This window comes from Tasmannia lanceolata, unplaced genomic scaffold (genome assembly GCF_043159265.1).
Source record: "Tasmannia lanceolata isolate RefF3 unplaced genomic scaffold, GAP_Taslan_0.1 ptg000006l, whole genome shotgun sequence".
NCBI classification, from domain to species: Eukaryota; Viridiplantae; Streptophyta; class Magnoliopsida; order Canellales; family Winteraceae; genus Tasmannia; species Tasmannia lanceolata.
In genome coordinates this window covers 43,190,014-43,213,653 of record NW_027518683.1, presented here as the reverse complement: position 1 = coordinate 43,213,653, position 23,640 = coordinate 43,190,014, and the positions used below count along the sequence as shown (strand labels likewise).

At 37.8% G+C, this 23,640-nt stretch overlaps 1 protein-coding gene across 1 annotated transcript; it reads left to right on the top strand.

Annotated features, from left to right (window-relative positions):
• The first annotated feature begins 580 nt into the window (after positions 1 to 580).
• On the top strand, positions 581 to 9,347 carry LOC143880330 (transcription factor AIG1-like). The gene is made up of 2 exons (XM_077383213.1): positions 581 to 1,095; positions 8,795 to 9,347. Exons 1-2 carry the CDS (start codon positions 859 to 861, stop codon positions 9,248 to 9,250), a joined length of 693 nt encoding a protein of 230 aa, XP_077239328.1. The 5' UTR covers positions 581 to 858; the 3' UTR covers positions 9,251 to 9,347.
• The last annotated feature ends 14,293 nt before the right edge of the window (positions 9,348 to 23,640 follow it).

The following is a 23,640-nucleotide window of genomic DNA, read 5'->3' as shown; positions in this document are numbered from 1 at the left end:
CGAATTCTTTGTTGGAGTTCGAGTTTTGTCCTTTTAAGCTCATCAAAATATTTTTTTAGACCCGCCCGAGTTAATGAAAAATTGACCAATCACTGACTCACCTGAGTGAACTTTTTTTGTTTTGCTACTTTGCCGGAGTTCTCGTTAGAGATTTGGAAAATTCCTTGTTGGATTAGAATCACCTGACCTGATGAAGTTCGAAAGAAGGTTAAAGTGCTAGATACCATTCAAAAAAACAAAAAGGTTAAAGTGCTAGGCTTGTGATAGATGACAAGATTTATGGGCCCGATATACATACAAGTGGCAGTGGACCCACATGCAGAGGTTAACGTGAGTCCTTGTATACCGACCTCAATTTAATGCTAGTATTAATTTGAATTGACTTGAGGATAAGACCACTCTTTTTATTAAACCTGACCATGTAAAGATAAATGATATTTACACCATCTTTGCTTTGTCTTTTCTTGAAAATGAGTACATTTCTATCCACTTTTGTCGACATTTTCACAAAAAGACAAACAAAATGGGGTGGAAACATCATTTCCTACATGTTAAATGGGTACTCTTCTTTTTCCCTGTTATTCTGAGTGAAGGATGAAAGAATAGGCATCTATAGAAAGTGAAGTACTTGGTAAGAGGTTGAGTAGCTTTAACATAACAAGCAAAGAAGAGGTGGGTTTATCACCTAACTAGAAAAGAAGATAAGTAGAAGATTTTGTAAGTGAAATTCTCTGATGACTCTTCTAATAGTAGCGGTAAAGTGGTACTTGTAATAGAGAAGTGAAGAAGGTTGCAGTAGGATTTGTAGTAGAGAAGTGGAGGTTTGAAATAGAAGGCTTCTTTGTTTGAGGTGTGTTTATGGAGAAATGCTTTCCTTTTGGCTGGCCTCAAGAGGCACATTCTACAAATTTTCCTTCTTTTGGAAAAGGCTCATTGATCCATCCATGGCCATCTCTCTCATTGTCAGCTGAAGAAGTTGCAGAAGCAAAAGCAATGGCCACTTCCAAGAGCCATAGCCAAGCTGAGAAGAGGCGTAGAGAAAGGATCAACTCACATCTTTCCACTCTCAGGCAATTAATTCCTAGCTCACACAAGGTCTCTCTCTCTCTCTCTCTCTCTCTCTCATACGCACACAAACACACACACAAATTCACAGAGAATTACAAATTTTGGTGACTCACCTCATGACTGGACCTAATCGACTAGGAGTTAGAACTAGATGGGTCATTGAGTGCACTGCTTAAATGGCTTGAATTCCTCCCAAAAAGAGTTGGGCCCCTTTGCATACCCACAGGATTTGGATTTGGATTTCTCACATCTGTTAGCCCTTTTTGAGTCGAGATTTGGATCCGGATCAGATCCTTAGATTTCCAAATCAGCTACAACAGTGAAAAAAAATCTGATTTCCTCTGTTGTGCAAAACAATATATATATTTTTGAATGACAAAGAAATACATTCAGAAAAAGCACCTGGGGAACCCTGGAGATCGAGAAGAACAGTTCTGTGCCAAACAATATTTGGGGAGAACCCCAAATATTGTTTTGGTGCAAAACAATATTTGAAAATCCATTATGTGCCACAATTATCTTCACCCTCTCTGTCCTCAACCTCTCACTCTCTCACTCATGAGCATGACGATGATCAATTTATTTTGTATCCAAAGCTCAAATCCGAAAACAAATACAAAAAATTGTGAAAATACCAGTTACTCCAAAAGCTTAATTAAGCTGTTTGAGAAAGGTGTTATTTATTCTTTTATACTTTAACACTATCCGTGTGCCCATCTATCTTTGGGTTGGCCTACAGGTGACACATGTGCCCATCTTTTTGGGTTTGGCCATTGCATGTGGATTTTTGCTCTATTAAGAAGGTTTGAACTCAGAATCTTTGGCTCTGATACCAAGTGAAACAAACACTTACTTTGAAAGCTTAAGCTATTGGAGAAAGGAGTTATTTATTCTTTTATACTTAAACAAAAATGAGGTATCCAAACATGCAAAGAATGAACTTGCTTCCGATAGAGATTTTCTTTCAATGATCACCATTGTTGTTATCATTGAGAATTGTCACTGTACCTCATGGCCCTACGTCCATAGACAATGATGGCACTCACAAATCTTGTCTGCCATTGAAAGTCTTTCTCGTTGCCCTTCGTCCCATAGTCATTGAATGATCCTAGCCCTTAAAGCATGGACGATGGAAGGGCGTGTTTCTATTGTTATCCAAGCCATTGATTGTTTGCATGAGCCATCAGATCAATGGTTGTGATGATCCTACCATGTATGTCATGTTTGCGGTCCTCCATCAAAAGCTGTTCTCATTAATCAAAACGGTATTTCCTAGCTTTTTGTTCTCCTTGAACCGTGCGGATAGCGAGCTTAGTTTACTTTCTCCTTGGATAGGCTTGCTATCTTGAACTTTGCTGTTGTAGGTCGAGCATTTCTAGCTTTTCATGGGCTTAGAAAGTTCATATATATCAGGGCTTCTACCCTCTGATTTTGTAGATGACCTGTTGTTGCAAATTTTGAACTTCTTATGCATCCTTTTGAAGGTGCTGTTGCAAAGTTGCCTTGTTTCCCACTAACTTCCCTAGTTGTAAGTTTTTCATGGAAAGCTAAATTAGGAACTTTCGTATTTTCGGTTGTTTTTTTTTTTTTTTTTTTTGGGTGGAAAAACGTAGATATAAAAGGTAGTCTCAAATCCTTACGACCGAAAAAACGTGGGAGGCTCTATGTGTTGCGGCTGCAAAGGCAAGGCAAGGGAGAGAGAAAGAGAAGACAAAAGGAGAGAGTTTCTTCTGTTCTTATTTTTTTTTTCAAGGATTTCTCTTGTGTGCGATCTTGGTTGAGAAGCAAGGGAAAGGGTCGTGAAAATCTCTGCATTCATCTTGCGATTAGTGTTTATTTATGCTTTTCCATTTATCTGTTCACGATTGAATTGGATTTTATCTGTAGATTTTCTCAACAAGTGGTATTAGAGCTGTGGTTGGAGTGATTATTGAGACCGGGTGGAGGATCGTGGGTGTTATGGGATCACAGTTACTAGTGATCGTCGGAGGGTAAAAAGATTATCCGAGAGATTAGGTGGGGTCTTACAATGATAAGTACATAGTGATCTAAGATGGCAATAAAGTCTACTTCTACCGGTTCAACATCGACTAGTTTTCCGAAAAGGAAAATTTCACCCTATGCCAAATGAGGGTGAAGGACATTCTTGTTCAATAGGACTTGACTAAGGCGTTGAAGGAAAATGGTGTGGAGCCAGAGAAGATAACAGATGCCAAGTGAGAAGACATTGAGTGGAAAGCATTTAGCACAATTTGGCTAGAACTGGTAGATAACATTATGGAAGAATAATCGGAACCTAAATTATTGATAGTTGGATACACGACAAAAAGCTTAGCCAACTGATTTTATATGCACCGACAATTGCATGGGCTAAAGATATAGGAAGGTAGGAATCTTCTAGAACATATTATTGTGTTCAACTAACTTATTGGTAAGCTCGACAAGGTTGATGAAAGTTGAATGAAGAAAACATGTCCATTTTAGTTCTTACTACGTTTCCGGATTCGTAGGATAGCTTGGTGATCAATTTATTGTATAGTAAGAATACGGTGAAGCTAGAGGAGGCCACGCCATCACTCTTATCGAATGAGATATGAAAAAAATATGTTCTGGATGAAAGTCAAGAGCATAGGCTGGTTGTTTATGGTGAGAATCAAAGTGGAAGGTCATTTGATAGAGGAATAAAGACAGGTCATGATCCAGGGTTAGCAGAAAGGGTGTGAAATGCTATTATTGCAAGGAATATGATCACATCAAGAAGGATTGTTCAAAAGTGCTGACAACTCGGACAATGGTGCTACAAATACGATGGTGGAAATAATGGATGAGAAGAGCAAAATGGTATGATATGTTCTCACAGTCTCCACACATAATCACGCTTCTCCTCATGATGAGTGAATTCTACATTTAGGGTGCTCTATTTATTGTATGCTCCCAGAGATAAGAGCAAGTGTAGTATCCTTGGGTGTTGTGTCAACTTGTGGTGTTACAAGAATTAGGCCGGTGAAGATAAAGATGTTCAATGGAGTGGTTCATACTTTGGGTGATGTGGCATATGTTCTAAAGTTATGGGAGAATATAGTGTCTCTTGGCTGGTTGGACTCTAAGGGTTGCAGGTATTTAACTGTAAATGGAGGAATAAAAATCACACGAACCTGTATAGTTTTGATGGATGGAGAGAAGTGTTACATATTACTATATCATCTGGTCTGGGACACAGTGACTATTGTTCCTCAGATGTTGATGAATGGTTGGAAACGACGTGTGTATGGCAAGTACTTGTGTAGGTCCCTCTCCCAATTGGTGTTGAGATGGGTTTCCAAGTTGCAGACGATGGTGATGAGGTTACAATTCCTACGGTGGGGATGATGGATTGAGATCCCTCTCCATGGTTGACTTGGTGAGTCAACGAGTTTGCGGCTACACATGTGCATTGGCCATGTTGATCGATTCAAGTGGAGTCAGAACTAGGATGATTCGAAGGTGTGTAGCTATTACTTTGAAAGGCCAATAATGGTTTACGACGATAGCGGACAGGTGGTGACATCAACGAAAAATCTTCAGGTGCCTAGAAAACAAGCCCAGGGTGGTGATTGTTGAGAGTTGTCATGTTTCCAAGGTAACTTGCCTAGCTATAAGCTTTTTGTGGAAAGCTAGATTTGGAAGTTTTATTTTTTACGGTTTTTTGAAAAAAATTGGATATAAAAAGTCTCAAATCGCTTACTACCAAAAAAATTATGGGAAGCTCTTTGGGTGGCAGCTGCAAAGAGGAGCAAGGGAGAGAGAAAGAGAGAAAGATAGAACACAGATTTTTTCTCAAGTGACTCTTGTGTACGATCTTTTGAGAAGCAAGGGAAAGAGTTGCGGGTTTGCAGATTAATCTTGGTATAATTATTGTATTTTTATTTGTCATGGTGAAGACCGTGTTCTTGCTCGTTCATGTAGGCATTTTGACCAAACCACATAAAATCTCGATGTTCATCTTGTGGTTTGTGTTTGTTTCTAGTTTTCCATTTATTTATGCACAATCGAATCAGATTTTTCCCAGCGGATTTTATCGACATGCAGACACAGTGAACTCCTTGAGTTTTGAAATGGTTTAAGGTTTTTAAGCTCTCTTGCAATCTATGAGCAAAACTAAGGCCATGTTGGCAACGTTGAAAAAATATTCCATGGAATATTTGCTGGCTAGTTGTGAGAGATGGGCGAAAGTGAGAAATTTTAGAGGGTGTGAGTGAGGGAAGCATGAAAAGATCTCTAAAAATCAGGAAAACAAAATACCAATTTCACATAGGTAATTTTTTCACTATTTTTAGGGATGTCTCATGCAAAATCAGGAAAACAAAATACCAATTTCACATAGGTATTTTTTCACTATTTTTAGGGATGTCTCATGCTCTCTCCACCCCGACCAACACAAGTTTTTCCTTCCCCTCTCACACAATTGGCTCCGCGATATTCCATAGAATAATTTTCCATAATTGCTAAACAATGGTCTAGGTGCATATGTGAAACGACATTAATTCTCGCTGTTGTATGTTTTCACTAGTTGGCTACTCAATGACTCTGCAACTATCACTTGTGGACAATATTAGGGAAAAAGATCTACATTAAATTTTTTTACTTCTACACATAATGATCCAACCTTATCACATGTATATCTACTACAATTATCTGTTCTCAAACAACTGACTTGAGACAATTCAGTTTCATTAAAAGTGGGGCGGTGCATATGATATAAGATAACCTTTTCTTAATCTTTATTTTAATGTGAGCTTTAGGCGATGTGCTCCTCCAACTTTGTCCACTTCAGGAAAAACAAAGCCTACTTATAAAATATATTACCACCATTCTCCATCTCCTTTATTAAAATTTGTATCAAAGACTCATTAAAAATTCTTAAATATTTCATAAGGATATTAAGATATTAAAAGTGCTTTATTTGTTGTGGCAAGGTTCTAAACACAAATTTGTATCAAACCATGGATGCAATAAAAGTTCAATTAAAGCATAAGCGTATAACACACCCAAATGTGTCTATAGTTCGACAGTGTGCCTACGTCCAGAAAGGAGATAGAAGATTATCTCCGATGTTAGAATTACAAGTTTTTTTCTTCCTCTCTACTTTTAGAATCCTAAATTGAATCTATATTCATTAACCTTAAAACAATGCCCTTTGGGGGATATACACATGGTAAATTGACCAAAATACCTTCAATAAGACACCTTGAGGATAAACCTACCTTTATCCATGTACCAACCAAGATGTACCCTTTTGAATCCTGCACCTGGGTGCTTCACCAATCTTTAGCATTTTTGAGATTGATCAATTCCAGGAAAAAGGAACTAATTGTTAAAGTATAAAAGATAAATAACGCCTTTCTCCAACAGCTTAAGCTTTTGGAGAAGTTGGTAAGTTAACATGGTAGCTTTTGGAGAAGTTGGTAAGTTAACATGGTATCAGAACAATCTTCCAATTTTACATTGGATACTTCAATACTAATCCATATGAACTTTATTTTTGAACATGTTAAATGCATTTTCCCTCATGTAAACCTTCTTTTGACGTTTTTCACCCGAAGATATCCATTCTCGTATTTGGTCATGCCAAAATATATTTGATACTTTTCCAAGTTAATTACTCTTTAAATATTGAACTTTTTAAAATTTATGGAATGACATGTGTGCTTTGGATCACTGTAGTCGTTTTCCGTCCACACAAGAACCCTTGAAAACTATGAAATGGCCAAAAAGTTGAACTTTTTGAAAAATATTTCTAGAAAGTCCTTAAATACGAAACCAAGCCTTTGTTGTAAAACAAATATCCTTCAATGATCTCTAAAATTGTCATGCGTTTTCCTATAAAAAATTACATATATCATTCCTCACGTTAAAGATTGATGAAGATTTCATAAGAACACAAACATATAAAAAATTAGGGGATTTACTAGGGACTGTTGCATAAGGCATTTCACGGACATGCTGTTGCATGCGATAGCAACCATCTCATATGAATTAAATGAGCAAGACAATACAAGAGCATATGTGGCTGATATCTCATGGGACAACCAGTCTGCAAAATCTTTCTGTGATGTTCTCTAGCAAATCTCAAAAATTAATTATAGTATTCCTTATTGGGAAAGTTCCTCGGAAATTGTGTTATTTTGGAGAAATAACTTCAGAATGGAAACATTGTGACATTTCACGTTTGTATGTCATCGTACGATGAAAAAGACCAAAATGCCCTCTTCTTCTCCTTTTTAAATTATTTTCTTAATTTTGTTCATCTCCACTACCATGGCGATCATTCCTGTAGTTCGAACGAGTACGAAGAGGAGGAGGAAGAAGAAGAACAAGAGGAACAAGAACAGGAAAAGAGAGAGGAACATGAAGAAGAAAAGGAGGAGAGAAAAATGAGGAGGAAGAAAGAAAAAAAAAGGAACCGACTTGGAAAAAAAATGGAAGACCAGAAAAATGGAAAAGAAGCAGAAGAAGAATGACGTCGGAAAAATGGAACACAGCAGAAAAAATGAAAAAAAAGAGAGGAAGAAGGAAAAGTTGGGGTCATGTCAGTGAGATTTGAGGTCACGAGTCGACCCAAACTTTCTTCCTTCCTTCTTTTTCATCTTTTTTTTTCTAATATTTTTGCCTTCCATTTTCTTTGCTTTGATTCTTCTTCCTCTTCTTTTTCACCACCCGCATCCCACATCTAACTGAGTCAACTCCAAATCTCACCGAAACAACCCCAACTTTCCCTTCTTTTTCATTTTCTTCTTCTTCCTTCTCTTTTTTCTTTTTTTTTTTCAATTTTCCCAGCGTCTTCCATTTTATCCGGCTCAATTCTTTTTCTTTCATTCTTTTTCCTCTTATTTTCCATTTTCCGGCATCAATTCTTTTTTTTCTTCTTCCTCCTCTTTCAAATTGTTGCGATGGTCATTGGTACTGGTGGAGATGAAAACACAATCGACGGTGGTGGGGATGAAAATGTAGAAAAAAATTAAAGCAGAAGAAGAAGAAGAAGAGGGCACTTTGGTCTTTTTATCATACAGCGCCAAAAAGACGTGAAAAGTCATAACAGTGCCAATCCGAAATAATTTCTCTAAGATAACACAATTTTCGAGGAGCAGTCCCTACTAAAAAAGTAAAAATGGTTGAAGATTTCTTAAGAATGCAAACACAATTCTTTTTGGCTAAAAAGACCATCCTTTTAAAGTTACTCAAAGGGCATTCATGATGAAAAAAAGTAGCTGCTAAGGTATGTTAACAAGAGTAATGATTAGCAACGATGAATTTAAATTTCGGTTTCGGTTTCAATTTCAGCCCAAGTCTAAACTGAAATTTCGGCCGAAATTTGGTACAAAAAAATCAATATTTATTATTTTCCAAATTTCGGTCAAAATTACCAAAATTCCAAAAATTTGGAAAAAATACGAAATTCTTATAATAAAAATTTGAATTTGTCGAAATTTTGGTTTTGGTCCATTTGGACGAAATTTAAAACCATGTTAGCAACTTATTGGAAGTAGGTTTTTAAAATTTAAAACTTTCTGGCTGAATAATGATTCTTGGTGACTAATTGGAATATATTTACAGGATTTATATGCAAAAATTCTTTCATAGGCCACTCTTTGCTTTAACTTGCTCTTATAGTCTATCTATTCACTAGAGATCATCAAAAGCTCAAGATTAAGTACTTGAGAACTGATCACAACTTTTCGTAATGCAGCTGGACAAGGCTGCTCTGCTAGGAAGAGTCATTGACCATGTGAAGGATTTGAAAAGAAAAGCATTTGAGGTTGAAGGAGGTTTCACAATGCCAACAGAAATAGATGAAGTCACAGTTGAATGTGGTGGAACAGGAGGGCAAAACAGCAGCGGCAGCAATAGCAAAGAAACCCATTTCATAAGGGCTTCTATTTGTTGCGACGATCGGCCGGAATTATTCAATGATCTTGTAGAAGCTCTCCATGGATTAAGGCTGAGAGCAATTAGAGCAGACATGGCTACTTTGGGTGGGAGAATGAGAAATGTTTTGATTCTATGTACTAGAGATGGTGAAGAAAATGTGTGCTTAAGCTCTCTCAAGGATTCTGTTCAAGCAGTTTTGGGTGGGGTTGCTTCAAGGATGTCTTCTTCAACTACTCTTTCTAGCAAAAGGCAAAGGGCCTTGTCATTATATTAGTTCACTTCAGACTAATCTTTGTAAGGTCTTATGTTTAGTTGTTATTTAGGGCTCTTTTAGTTCTTATCCATTTCTAATGCTATTATTTTTTACATTACACCTAAAATGCTTTCCTGGAATGCTCTAGCAAATCCCAACTTTTATTACACATGAAAAAAGATGTCTTAGACCAACCCAATTCAATTATTATTTAAATGGACCTTCAAATTATGATGAAATCCATCTAAATTAGCCATAATCATATTATTTCCTTCTAAGGCCCTGTTCGTTTTAGACTTTGACAACTGATTGTGAGCCCTAAACCGATTACTAGAGTCAATCTAAAATAGTTTGGGGCTAAGGCCCTGTTTAGTTTTAGATTATGGCAACCAGTTGTAAGCCCAAAACCTGCCATCGGACTCAAAATTAAACGTAATTTTGAGCCCGATAATAGGTTTTGGACTTACAATCGGTTGACATAATCTAAAACAAGAAGGGCTTTAATTTTGATTCCATTAATCATCAGTTTGGGCTCACAATCAGTTGTCGCAATCTAAAACGAACATGGCCTAAATTGTGTAAAGAAATGATATTTTTCGAAAAAAAAATTCTGTCTAAAATATTCTCCTTCCACACCAACAGGGCACCATCCAATCCAATTGTGGCAACCGATTGCCACCATCCAATCCGATTATTGGACCCAAAATCCCAAACGAACAGGGCATAAAGTGAGGCCCACCGGATGATCGGGTTCATCTCATGGTGATGTTAGGTCTTCCGGGCTTCCTTTGGAAGTAAGGTTCGGCCAGCAGTCTTGGTGGGTATAAAAATGCGACTGGGGTTCTTGCTGTGGGCCTATTGAACTGGCTCTCACGACATGTGGGACTGAAAAACTATAATACATTTAAAATGACACTGAATACCCTTGAAACCAACAAAATACCCTTGCTAAAATAACCACTTTTTTTAGACTACTGATATTGGCACTACCATATTTTAATAATTGCACTAAATGTTCTTGTCTTTTATTATTTAATGAGCTTTCAAAAGTTACTGCAATTTTAAAAAAACTCCGAAGCAATTAAATGATAAAAGACAAGGTGAGTTAGTGCAATTATCAAAACATTGTAGTGTGTAACCTTTTTGTGTTCCCGCGTCCATAGATAGCCCTTCTTTTTAGAATTTCTTCACAGCCAAAATGGGGGAAAAGAAAAAGGGTTTTGCTAACTACTAGCGAGTGACCTTAGGCTTGGGAAAGAGATTCTACACATATTTTTAAAAAGAAATCTCAAAACAAGTGTAAAAGTATGAAAGTATGTGTAAAATGATTTGAAAATTTCTTTTCCAATGCACCTTAACGGATGCTCTTAGGCACTCGTTAGCAAAACCCAAAGAAAAAATGGAGAGAGTTCGCTGCTGCTTTGCTCTCCCGTGTGTATAAATAAGCTCCCTTCAACGTTTTGCCTTAAAAGTGTGCCGTCATCCGTAATACTTGATACATTACTTTATTTTGGCTGAAATTTTGAAATTTTGGTCGAAATTTCATTTCCTTGAGTATCACTAAAAAATCTGGATTTTATTCATTATTTAGAAATTTCAGCCGAAATTTTGTAGGAGATGAAATATTACTTTATTAGATTTCGTCCAAAATTCCGGCCGAGATAAAATATTACTTTATTGGATTTCGTTTGCGGTGAGGACCGAAACGCATTCTGAAACCGAAATTTGAAACCATGCTCAAGAGTACATCTTGACTGATGCTCTTCAATGACTATTGTCATTTCTTCCCGACCAAAAGAAACGTAACCCAAATGAATTTGTTTCATGTGTTTCTCACATCCCAAAACCAGTTCACATCTAGAGATGTTGGCATCATCTACTTTAAGTCCTGAAAAAAGAAAGAAAGAGTACTTTAATTTATCTATGTGGATAAATAATTTTGTATGAAAATCAACTTATATGATAGTGTAAAAAGTATCATTATGTTTGAAAACAAAAAATTAACTACACCAACATAACTGGGATCCCAATGCAAATAAGTATACCAGCAGGAGGAAACAGAGGATCACAATAAGAGAAAGGTTAGTTGATTCATTTACCTACACAAAGAGGAGCTGTTGAAACTGTCATGAAACTTCATGCCAGCATACGAATAAAAGGAAAAATATTAACAATCATTGATCTAAATTTATGTCAAGCACATTTAGCCAAAGAAGAATAACATTATTAAATGGTTAGAAAAGGCCACAATGCTCACATTTAGGGGCCGTTTGCATACGCAGATTTTAGAAGCTGGGATTTCTTCAAAATTGTAGATGAGAGACAAGAGAAGAAGCGGACCAGCTGTCATTTTCTGATTTTTTGCGATTCTTTCCATCAGTGAGAGAGTGGCAGATCATCCCATTTTTCCAGGTTTTAGAAATCGCAGGAGGCAGGAGAGATTTCTAAAACCTGGATTTCTTACTTAAAATCTGAGAACCGCTGTCAGGACAGCACACAACAGCTTGATTATGAACCCTCTTGTACATTGTTTTCAAGCTATGATGGAAAAAGAATTGTAAAACTAAATAAATTTTTAATGCTGTACTTTAAGAATTGTATAAATATGATCTTTGGACGGGGAAAAAGAGAAGAGATAAAATCTTACCTTCAGACAAAACAATGATGGAAAACAAATGGTCTAACTGCTTGTTGGGTTATTTCTTGGGCAAAAGGCCCTATTTTATTTCACTGATGGATAATCTCTCCCTTAGATGGAACCTCACTGAAGAGCTTCAAATGTATACCCTTGAAGAAGGTTTTTTCCTCTTCAAGTTTTCAAATGTTGATGATTGCACTCGAGTGCTTGAAGTCACTAGGCACAACTTCGGTGGGAGACCACTCATCCTTCAAAGGTGGACACCTGATGCTTCTCTTGAGAAAAAGAAAATTACAGAACTTCCAGTTTGGATTCGTCTTCCGGGCCTTCACTTGAAATTTCGGACTCTTCATATCCTGAGTAGAATTGCTAGTGTTATTGGGAAACCTCTCTATATGAATTCCCATACAGCAGAGCAGGGGCCGAGCAAGGAATTTACAGTTGGGGGGGCCGGATTAATATACACTTGTCTGCATTGGTGATTGGGGGCAGGAGCGATGCCACTTGTAAGGAAAGGGGGACAATTGCCCCCCTTATGTTTTGTTAAAAAAAAATAGATACCTTTCTTTTTTAATATTTTTTTATACTTATCCATTTTTAAAAAATATGGCTCCCTTTCCAATCATCCCTGAGATAGAAAATAAGTTTAAAATTTAGTGTTACCATTTTATCTCCCTTCTTTGTGCAAAATTTACTATAATTTTTGCCCCCTTGTGCAAAATTTTAGATAGAAATTTTTTCTATCTTAAAATTAAGATAGATAAAAAATTACTATAATTTTTGCCCCCTTTGTGCAAAATTTCTGGCATCGCCCCTGATTGGGGGGGCGGCATGGCCACTAAAATAGCTAGCCATGCATGTATATGTCCATGAATCATAAAAGGAATTTTGCAAGTCATGGGGGGCCATGGCCCCCCTCAAGCTATATGTGCCTCCGCCCCTGCAGCAGAGGCTTCAAGACAACTTTACCAAATTATGCATACGAGTTAAGGCTGATCAGCATCTCCCTTACTCCATCAACCTCCGAACATCCTCGGGAGTAATTTCACAAAAATTCTATATGATTGGAAACCTATAGCCTGCAACATCTTCAATGATTTTAGTCACAAGTCTTCTAATTGCAGCAGCTCATTGGATCAGCACCCTCCTCCTCCAAAGCAAGTTTGGAAGCAAAAAAAGCTTCCAAATTCAGTTCGGTCCAGCTTACCTGAGACCTTCATTGCAGAGCACCCTCAACTCCCCTTGAATCACCATGTTGACAAAAGTCCCACGACAAACCTAATCGCTAAGAGTCCTCCCTTTCGAAGCCCCATTCTCAGCAACAAATACACAATGCTTGATAATGTTGATAACATCATCGCCCCAGGAGAACGATCCCCATCACATTGGGAACTCAAAGGACTGTTCCTCCTTGGGCCTCGCTGATGAAGATGGTAATTGACAAACGGTTCAAAGGAAAAAAAAAAGGGAGATCTCTAGTTGTTCTTCGCCCTTCCTCTTCATGCGTGCTGCCTTCCCTCTCCAAAATCCCCCCAAAACTAGGCTAACATTGGGGGTTCTGATATTCTTCTTAGGCAGGCCAATCATGCAGGTCTAAGCAAATTTGTCTTGTTCGTAAGCCATTGGTTATGCTGCCTTGTCACAGTCTTTTGGATTTTGTCAGTTTAGAGCTTTGCTTTTGTTTCATTTCCTTGTTTTAGTTCCCCCCCTTCATGTTTGTGGGGTTGCTCTCATGCTTCATGTGTATCTTTCTTATTTATCTAATATATCTAGTAGGGGTCTGCCTAACCCCAGCTTACCAATAAAAAAATTTATGGAAAACATGGCAGGAGCTTTATCTTCAACCAGGAAAACCCGCCAAGGACACACTAACCGGTAACATTTTCACTGTGGAAATAAAATAACAACTTTTAAAGACAAAATCAACATGACCCAGGGACTTGAGAAAAGAATAATGTTAGAAAATCATAATTGACATAAGTATACAAAACAACCTAAACCCACATAAATCCCTATGTGGGTAAAGGTAGGAGACAAAAGAGGGGACAAGCATTAATTAGAGAAAGATATTATGATGAGTGGAGAGAGAGGGTAGAGAGAGAAAGAGAGAACACCCTTTTCAAGACAAGATTTTGCTGATGTCAGCAAGAAAAAGCTGATGTGACCACTAAACCTTTACCCACATAAATCCTGGGAACAAAAAAAACCCAGAGATGCAGAGAAATATGAAATGAAACCTAGAAAAGAAGAAAAGAGAACAATGTTAACAAAAAAAAGCAAAAACAATGACTTGGAAACAGGTAAAAACAATGCCCCGGAAAAATTAAAATTGGAGACTATGTAGAAATTAGGAAAAAGAGAAACCCAAGAACCCAAAATAAGTAAATCAAAACACCCATACCAAAGCAACATCATACAAATATACATAAGATCATACCCACATAAAAACCCAATCAACTGGCAATAGAAGAGGTAGGAGCAGATAGGCATCTTTTATAATATCTCCAAAACCTAAGAAATTCCTTGACATCGACTCTTCCATTGAAATTCCAAATACATTTGGTGTGTGAAGATATAGAGAAACAACCCCTATTGTGGCATGGAAATATACAGAAACAACCACTGTCTGTGGCAAGGTAAAATAAGGAGATGTGCAAAAAAAGTCAAGCGTGGTGCACACAAAGACAATGAACGTCGTACTCAGTGCAAATCCTACCAATGTCATCACCAAATTAACTCCTAAATGGAGTATCCTGAAAATCAGAAAATGGGATGAGGAAAAGCCTACACACGAATGGAGAAATGGTGAAAACTCATTACATTTTTCTTGACCAATAAAAGAGTAGCATATATATCTAACCACTAGATTGCAAATTCGTTATCTTTATCTCTACAATTGCCCTCACTCATGTGTCTAGAATGTCTGAAGATAATAGAAGATTAAACAGCGTAATCTATTTCATAATAGAAGATTAAACAGCGTAATCTATTTCAGAAACAACTCCCTTCAAGTTAACTTTTTGAGTTCATGCAATCAAGCAATAAATTTTAACACTACTTACATCAATGTTGCTTTCTCTGCCATTTGAACTATTGTTTATGCTGGTTGTTCTATTGTAGAAAGGAGAACGTTGTGGGCTTATCTTTTGGATAACAATAAAAATAGCGATTTTCCTAGGTTAGTTGGCAGGGATTTTAATACAATCCTCCGCAGCCATGAAAAACTTGGGGGAAGACTCCTTAACCAAAGATCAATGAACGATTTTCAAGATGCTGTCAACCTAGCGGGTCTAATCGATTTAGGATATTCTGGAAACAAATTCACCAGGAACAACAATCAAACCGAAAACGGCAGTATAAGAGCTAGACTTGATAGAATATTAGTCAATGCTAACTGGAATGAGAAATTTTAGAGTACTAAAGTAGAACATCTTTCTATAACTTGCTCTGACCACTGCCCCCCTTCTTTTTAAGATAACTTTCAAGGATCTAGCTACTATAAAACCTTTTAAATTTCAGAAAATGTGAATTCATATAATGAAAATTTCTATCAACTTGTGAAATATGATTGGAATACCACAATTTATGATAAACCCCTAAATAAACTAATAAGAAAGCTTAAAAACCTTAAAACAAGACTTGAGAACTAGAATAAAGAAGTCTTTGGTAATGTCATAAAAAATGTTGAAGATGAGATTATTATGAGGGAAGAAATCTACGGTGGAAATCCTTCTAAAGACAATCTTTTCAAAGTTCTAGAGGCTCAAAAGAATTTAAAGGATAAACTTCTTCAAGAAGAAAATTTTCTACAACAAAAAACCAGAGAAAAGTCGCTTAAAGAGGGCAATAAAAATACCAAATTTTTTAGGGTTGCAACTTGGGTTAGGTTTTACCCGACCCGCATCGACCCCGCATCGACCCGACTCAAAAATAACCCGGGTTGGGTTTAGAACTCATGGGTCTTGGGCTGGGTAGGGTTTGATGTTGAAATGCCCGGCTCAATTTTGGCTCGGGTAAGGTTTAAAAAAAAAAAAAACTCGCAACCCGACCCGACTCTTATAGGTGTACTGACTTTCTAATTTATTTTCATGTTAAATTAGCTTCTTCATGTGGTGAGGGAGGCTGGGAGCGGGACTCGGCGAGGAGAGGGCAAGAAAAGCCTGAAAAATCAGGAAACAAAAATCTCCACTCCAAATGTTATGGACTAACCCCTCTCACAACACTTTGAGGCACTATTTTATCATGAAAAAAAATAATTCCTTGCTGCTAGATGGCTAAAATCATTACACTCAAAACAGAAAAAAAAAAAACGATAAGATAGAAAGACTGGCGATTGAATTAAGAAGAAGCCACAATGACGATAATAAAATAGTAGAAATTGTGTTTGTTATAAATCTCTCGAATGAATTGGGAGACCTTGTTTTTTACAAGAATTTTCATGTAAGGGTCTGTTTTCATGTAAGAGCCAGTCACAAAATGCCCTTATGTGAAAGTCCCTAATAGATAGACATAATTTAATAAGTTTCAACTCTTTGAAATTCAATAATCAAACAAAAGCTAAATCATCCCTCTAAATAACAAAAGACCAACAGGATTGGAAGAAAGCAATGCAAAAACCATCCGGCCCAGGAGCCTTGTCCCTGTCCATAGAAAACATGGCATTTTTTACTTCTTCCTCTACAAAAGGTTTTTCCAGATTAGAGTTCTCTGCCAAGGATAAACTACTAAACTCCACATCCTCCAGAATTGGACGAGGAATATTCTCAGAGGTATAGAGAGAAGAGAAGAAATCAACAAAGGCCGAAGATATTTCTTCCTTACTCGATATCGAAACACCATTTTGATTTAAAACTTCAATTTTGTTCTTTCTCCTTCTCGAACTAGCCATTGCATGAAAGAAGGCTGTATTCTTGTCCCCTTCCTTTAACCATTTGATTCTAGATTTTTGCCGCCACGATATTTCCTCATGAAGCAGAAAAGCCTGATGTTCTTGATTGATTTTACCCATCTCTTCCCATTCCTCTTCCCCTCCCAACCCACTCTCTTCTAAGGCTTTCAACTCCACCATTCTATTCTCCAACTCAAGTTTTTTGGCCGACATATATTTTTTCTTTTCTCCCACCTCTAAGATTTTTCTTGACAAATCTTAGCTTTTTTCCAATCACTACGTCCGCCTGCCCCTCCACTTGAACAGAGGACCACCACTCACCCTGTTTTTCCTCCATCTGAGGATAATCCAACCATGCGATTTCAAACCTGAACGGAGGAGGACCTCAAGATTCCAGCCTTGCCAGCCTTGGGTCAATCAAAATGGGACAATGATCAGATACCGAATGGATCAAAGCTTTTTGGAATACATCCGGAACCGGGGTCAACCACTCTCCTGATAATAGAAAGAGATCTAGCCTACTTCGACTCTCACCCCTAGGCCATGTAAAACACGATCCAGATAGTGGGAGATCAATGAGTTAAAAGTCAGCTATGAAATTGGCAAAGGCTCTCCTGTTTTGATTTTGATCTATTGCACCCCAGCCTCTCCCCTACTGATTTTATTTCGTTAAAGTCACTCCTAATACACCAGGGGTAGGGACAGGAATTTCTCATTACTACCCAATTCTACCCAAAAAGCCGATTTTTCTTCCCTTCGAGTCGGACCATAGACACCCGAGAATAACCATAAAGATGCATCCTCTACCTTCCTAAAAGCCACTGAAATAGAGAATTTACCCTTCCAAACTTCGATGTTTTTCCAGCACACTTCATCCCAAGTTACTAAAATGCCTCCTGAAGCCCCCACAGATGGAATAAAATTAAAATCCCAATCCTCCTTTGCCCCACAGCTTCTCAATGTTTCTCTTGAGATGTCTTCCAACTTTGTTTACTGAATGCAAATCATATCAGGCTTTGAATTTTTTAGCAGCTCCTTTATTTGGATCTTCTTCCCCTGAGATTCCAAACCATTTGAATTCCATGAGACTATCTTCATAACGGACTACCCTTTATGGTGGTGAGCCTCTCCTTTCTCCCCCCAGATTTCCTTCCCTTCTGATCAGATGGATAATCTTCCTCAAGCATACCTTCATTATAGTTTATGCTTGATTTTAATCTTTTTAGTTCCCTTTCTTTCCTTTTAGACAAATCTTCTGCCCTAATTGCCAAACTCCGGGTATCCAGCTCTCTAATCTCAGCCGCTTCTATCCGGGATTTGAATTCTTCATCATTTTCGGCAAACACTACCCCTAACTTTTTACTCACACCTAAAGTGTGATTTATTGCAACTTCAACTCCACCATCCCAATCTGGTTTCCCAGACTTCATAAAGCTTGCATCGTTAAATTTTTTATTTCGATCCATTTCAGAGCCCTTATTTGAAAAAACCCCCACATCAACTTTACGGACAATAGCCTTTCCTGATGATTCCAGTAATCTTCCGTCATTACTGCTAACTTGAAGTTCAAAGCACTAACCTACCTGACATGCTGATATCTCCAAAGGGTAGATAAACTTGCCAGCAAGGAAATTTAAATAGAGCAAACCCCCATCAACATCTTCCAACCTAATCTTGCCACAAGAGTTACATAGAATCCCCGAACCCTCCCATTGTAGTGAAAATGTTTTTTGCCTATGCTTCTTCCTGCTATATCCCCCTTCGTCTGTTATAATGTCTTCTGCTTCAGACATCAAATTATAGCCCTCCTACTCAGACATAGTTTGCTCATCTTCCTTATTATTTGGTTATGCAGACTCATCTACAAAATCAAAATCCAGACAAGAGACTATTTCTAAAAGAACCTTCCTTCGAAAAGTAACCTCCCCGATGCAGTTTTCCGGGATCCTGGGAGATGATCTCCACCTAGTTTTAGAAGAGACAGAACTTATCTTCCAGCCCTTACTTGAACATGATAGCATAGAGGATCTTTTATTAAACCTTTTTTTGCTGTGGATACTTAGAGTGGATCCTGAATTAAAGTAAATAGAAAGACCTGCTAGGCTTTTCTCCGGACCATGGGCTTCTAAATTAACTAGAGATTCCAAAAACCATGGGCTATTTTCACTTGTTGGGCTCGCAAAGTTCAAAGCCTGGAAATTGCCAACTGGAGAAAAATCTTCCTGCTGGAGACAGCTGGCCCCAACGAAGTTTAAAGATTCAAGATAATTATTAATAATTAATGAGGGGTCTGAAACTGCCCTTTCCACAGGGCTACACCCAATAATACTCCTCCATCTGAAATTGGTAGGCGACACATCATTTCGAATTTCAGATCCGCCGCCTGAAACCCTAATGCTATCCTGCGCCAGAGGATTAGGATGGCCTTCTGTGCTAACTTGCACATCTTTGGATATTCCGCTGACAGTTGGTTTATCCAATCCACCGACGGCACCATTCTCCACCTCCATAAACCCACTTTCTGACCCAAGCTCTTCATCTTCTTGAAAACTACTTGAATTAGCCATACTTCTTTACTCATCACTTTCAAAAACCTCATAATTCTCTTCATCTGTAAGGATCATTTCCTTCAAATCTATGAACACCCTAACCCATCTCGAAGAGCCCCTTAGAGTCACCTGCAAGGAGATTTCCTTCCCCATAGCTCCTTCAAAGGAAATCAAGACTTTTGCAACTGAGTAACCCTCCCCAGCTTTACAAGAAGGCCCCAACTCCACTACTTTTCCGACCCTTTCTCCAATCCTTCTAAAATTTTCTTCACACCAAGCCTCAGGAGGTACCCCTTCAATATTCCACCATTGGCATTTGCCTTCTTCCCCAAACTTCTCCATCCACAGACAAAGTTCAGTAAACGGAGAATTGGTGGCCCTTTTCCACGCCTCCATTATTTTTGCTCTATCCGCCCCTATTTCCAGGATTATTAAGATCTCCAACTTAGATATCTTATACACTACAACCTCACCCTTGGAAGTACTTCTCCTTGATAGCCACATCTCCATAGCTTGAAGATCTCCAGACCATCATGGTTTGATTTTACCCCATATTCCCACATCAGCATTACAAATAGATTGTAATGGGATCACTTCAACGTTATAAGCGACTCCCTCTGAAGTCAACGGAGACACCCTCCTAGAATTGCTTAGAACTGCCCTAGCCCCTTCTGAAACACCAGGATTAACACCCACCATTCCTTTTTTTTTTTTGGGTAGGTAAGCTGGGGTTAGGCAGGAACCCGACCAGATATATTAAACAACAAAAACATTACAAAATAGAGGGGCCACGAGGGCAGCAGAGGCATAGAGCCAACAACAACAATAAAGAAAACCACATTACAATCTGGTGAAGATAGCTCCTGAGGAGTCTAGAGCAATTTGGTCAAGGAAATCTTGGATTGGAGGAGGCCGAGGCATTGATCAGCAGGTCTAAGTCTTCCCCTTCAGAGGGAAAGTCAATTTTCGAGAGGAGATCAGCAGCAGTATACCCTCTCACCAAATATGGGATATCCTCCAGGCATTGAAGTTGAGAAGAGTCTTTTTTATTATAGCAAGAGTAGGGATAGCCTTCCAGGTGCATTGGGAATTACCATTGATCATATTGACAGCCGAGGAAGAGTCAGATTCCAACCAAACTTGAGGGAAATGGTGTCTGACCACAAGCTGAATTCCCCTGAGCAGGGCCTGGAGCTCTAATAGGTAAATAGGATGATTTTTAATTCTGACCGAAAAAAATTTCAAACAGTTGCCTTTTGGGTTCCTAATGAGACCACCCAACCCGCCAGAATCATTTAGAAGAGAAGCATCCGTGTTAATGTTTGTGATGTGAAAAATAAATAGTTTCTCTCTTAAATTTATGCACTTGATGATATAAATCTAGAGATTTTTAGCGTGAAAATTTGTCGCTTTCTACAATCTTTGAAATTAGTATTATCCTATGCTAAATAATAAAAACCCGACCCGACCCAAACCGAATCAACCTGAGAACATCTTGGGTAGGGTCGGGTTTATGAATCTAGGATTTTTTCAAAGAAAAGTAAAACCGACCTGACCCGAGATAATTTCTCAGGTAGGGTAGGATTCTGGAAAACACGACCTGCCCGACCTGAGTTGCAACCCTAAAAATTTTCATGCCTCTATGACCATGGTTTAAAATTTCGGTTTCGGTAACCGTTTCGGACCCCAAAAAAAACCAAAATTTCGGTCCGAAATTTGGTATTAGGCGTCGAAATTTGGGTTTGAAAATTTGAAATTTCTGACGAAATTTTGTAGCAATTTTTTTAATTAAAAAAATGGTAGTAAAACGAAAATTCGGACCGAAATTTGGTAATTGGCGAAATTCGGTTTCGGTCGCCACCGAAATCTGAAATTTCGGATTTCGGTCGAAATTTAAAACCATGTCTATGACCAATAACAGAAAATTCAGTGGGATTCTTAATCTCCTTCATATGAACAATTGGGTGGAAGATCCACATGAAATAAGTAATATTGTTTATAACCACTACAAAAATCAATTGTCCAACGAAGAAAATATTAACGTAAACATCATTCTAGATAGAATTCCTTAGATAATAAATGAGGATGATAACAACCTTATTACTACCAGCACCACCGAAGAAGAAATAAAAAATGCTGTCTTTAGCCTTCCTCTAGAGAGCGCCCGGGGTCCTGACGGTTTCAACGGCATTTTCTATACCCATTGTTGGGATATTATTAAAAATGACATTATGGAGGCTATAGAAGATTTCTTTAAAGGAGAAAATCTAACCAGATACTACAAATCAACCTTCATTGCATTAATCCCCAAAAAAGAAAAAGCACAAAAAATTAAAGATTTCAGATCGATAAACCTCTGTAATTTTTGTTACAAAATCATCACAAAAATAATAACTATGTGTCTTGCCTTGATCCTCCCTAAAATTATATAACTCGAGAGCAAGGGGCTTTTGTTCAGGATAGAAGTATTGTAGGCAATATCAATATTGCCTAAGAATTAATTCAAAGCATAAACCACAAAGTTAGAGGGGGAAATGTGATTTTAAAATTAGATATGGAAAAGACTTGTGAAAGAATGGATTGGAATTTTATATCAAAAGTCTTGAAAAATTTGGGTTTAACACAATGATACAAAATTGCTGGTCTTTTATTCTAGTAAATGGGGAGCCTAAAGACTACTTAACCTCCTATAGAGGACTGAAACAAGGAGATCATATCTTCCCTTAGTTGTTCAACATATTAACTATTTAAATGTAAGAGAAAGTGGATCTAAAAGCTGGAAAGATATTATGAAAGTTAGAGAAAAATGAATAGAGAATAGAAGATATATATATATATATATATATATATATATATATATATATATATATATATATATATATATATATATATAGAGGAAAGTGTTTCTACTCGGTCCCCTACATAAGCTTATCTACTCCTCCCTTTAAAAAAATACAGTGGGCCCACGCTGTTTGGATGATCCAAAGCATTCATTTGATAGGTCTTAACATAGATAGGGTGTGCCCAAAAAATCAGCACCAAAGGGTCATCCTAGCCCTTCGTTTTGTAGTGCCTTGTGGTGCCCAGAATGGACACGGTGTGCCCAACAAAACGAAGGGCTAGGATGACCCTTTGGTGCTGATTTTTTGGGCACACCCTATCTATGTTAAGACCTATCAAATGAATGCTTTGGATCATCCAAACAGCATGGGCCCACTGTATTTTTTTAAAGGGAGGAGTAGATAAGCTTATCTAGGGGACCGAGTAGAAACACTTTCCTCATATATATATATGAGGAAAGTTTTTCTAGTTGGCCGACTATAGAAGCTTCTCTAGTCCGCCGACCAAAAACACAGTGGGCCCATGTTGTTTGGATGATCCAAAGCATTCATTTGATGGGCCCTATCATAGATAGGGTGTGCTCAAAAAATCATCTCCATAGGATCATCCTAGCCCTTCGATTTGTGGAGGTTAAAAATGGATAGTGGAGGTTAAAAACATAGTGACCCCACGTTGTTTTGATGATCAAAAGCATTCATTTGATGGGCCGTGACATAGATAGGATGTGCCTAAAAAATCATCTCCATAGGATCATCCTAACCCTTCGATTTATGGAGGTTAAAATGGACACGTATAAACTCCACAAATCTATCCATTTTTAACCTCCACAAATCAAAGGTTTAGGATGATCCTATGTAGTTGATTTTTTGGGCACACCCGACCTATGCCCTATCAAATGAATGTTTTGGATTATCCAAATAATGTGAGCACACTGTGTTTTTTGGTCGGCGGACTAGAGAAGCTTCTCTAGTCGGCCGACTAGAAAAACTTTCCTTATATATATATATATATATATATATATATATATATATAGAGAGAGAGAGAGAGAGAGAGAGAGAGAGAGAGAGAGGAAAGTGAAGCTACACCGCCGGTGTAGCTAAATTAGCTACACCGCCGGCTTAAAATACAATGGCCCCACATTGTTTTGGTGATCCAAAGAATTCATTTGATTGGCCCTCACATAGATAGGGTGTCCACCAAAAATCAACTCCATAGGATCATCCCAACCCTATGATTTGTGGAGGCAAAAATGAACGTGTAAAAACCTTCACAAATTTGTCCATTTTTGCCTCCACAGTTTGAAGGGTTGGGATGATCCTATAGAGCTGATTTTTGGTGGACACCCTATCTATGTGAGGGCCAATCAAATGAATGGTTTGGATCACCAAAACAATGTGGGCCCATTGTATTTTAAGCCGGCGGTGTAGCTTCACTTTCCTCATATATATATATATATATATATATATATATATATATATATATATATATATATATA

Excerpts from the sequence above, each read along its gene's own strand:
- LOC143880330 (XM_077383213.1), top strand. The coding sequence starts at position 859 with ATGGAGAAATGCTTTCCTTTTGGCTGGCCTCAAGAGGCACATTCTACA. Across the intron at positions 1,096-8,794 it reads TAATTCCTAGCTCACACAAG|CTGGACAAGGCTGCTCTGCT; the intron begins GTCTCTCTCTCT and ends TTCGTAATGCAG.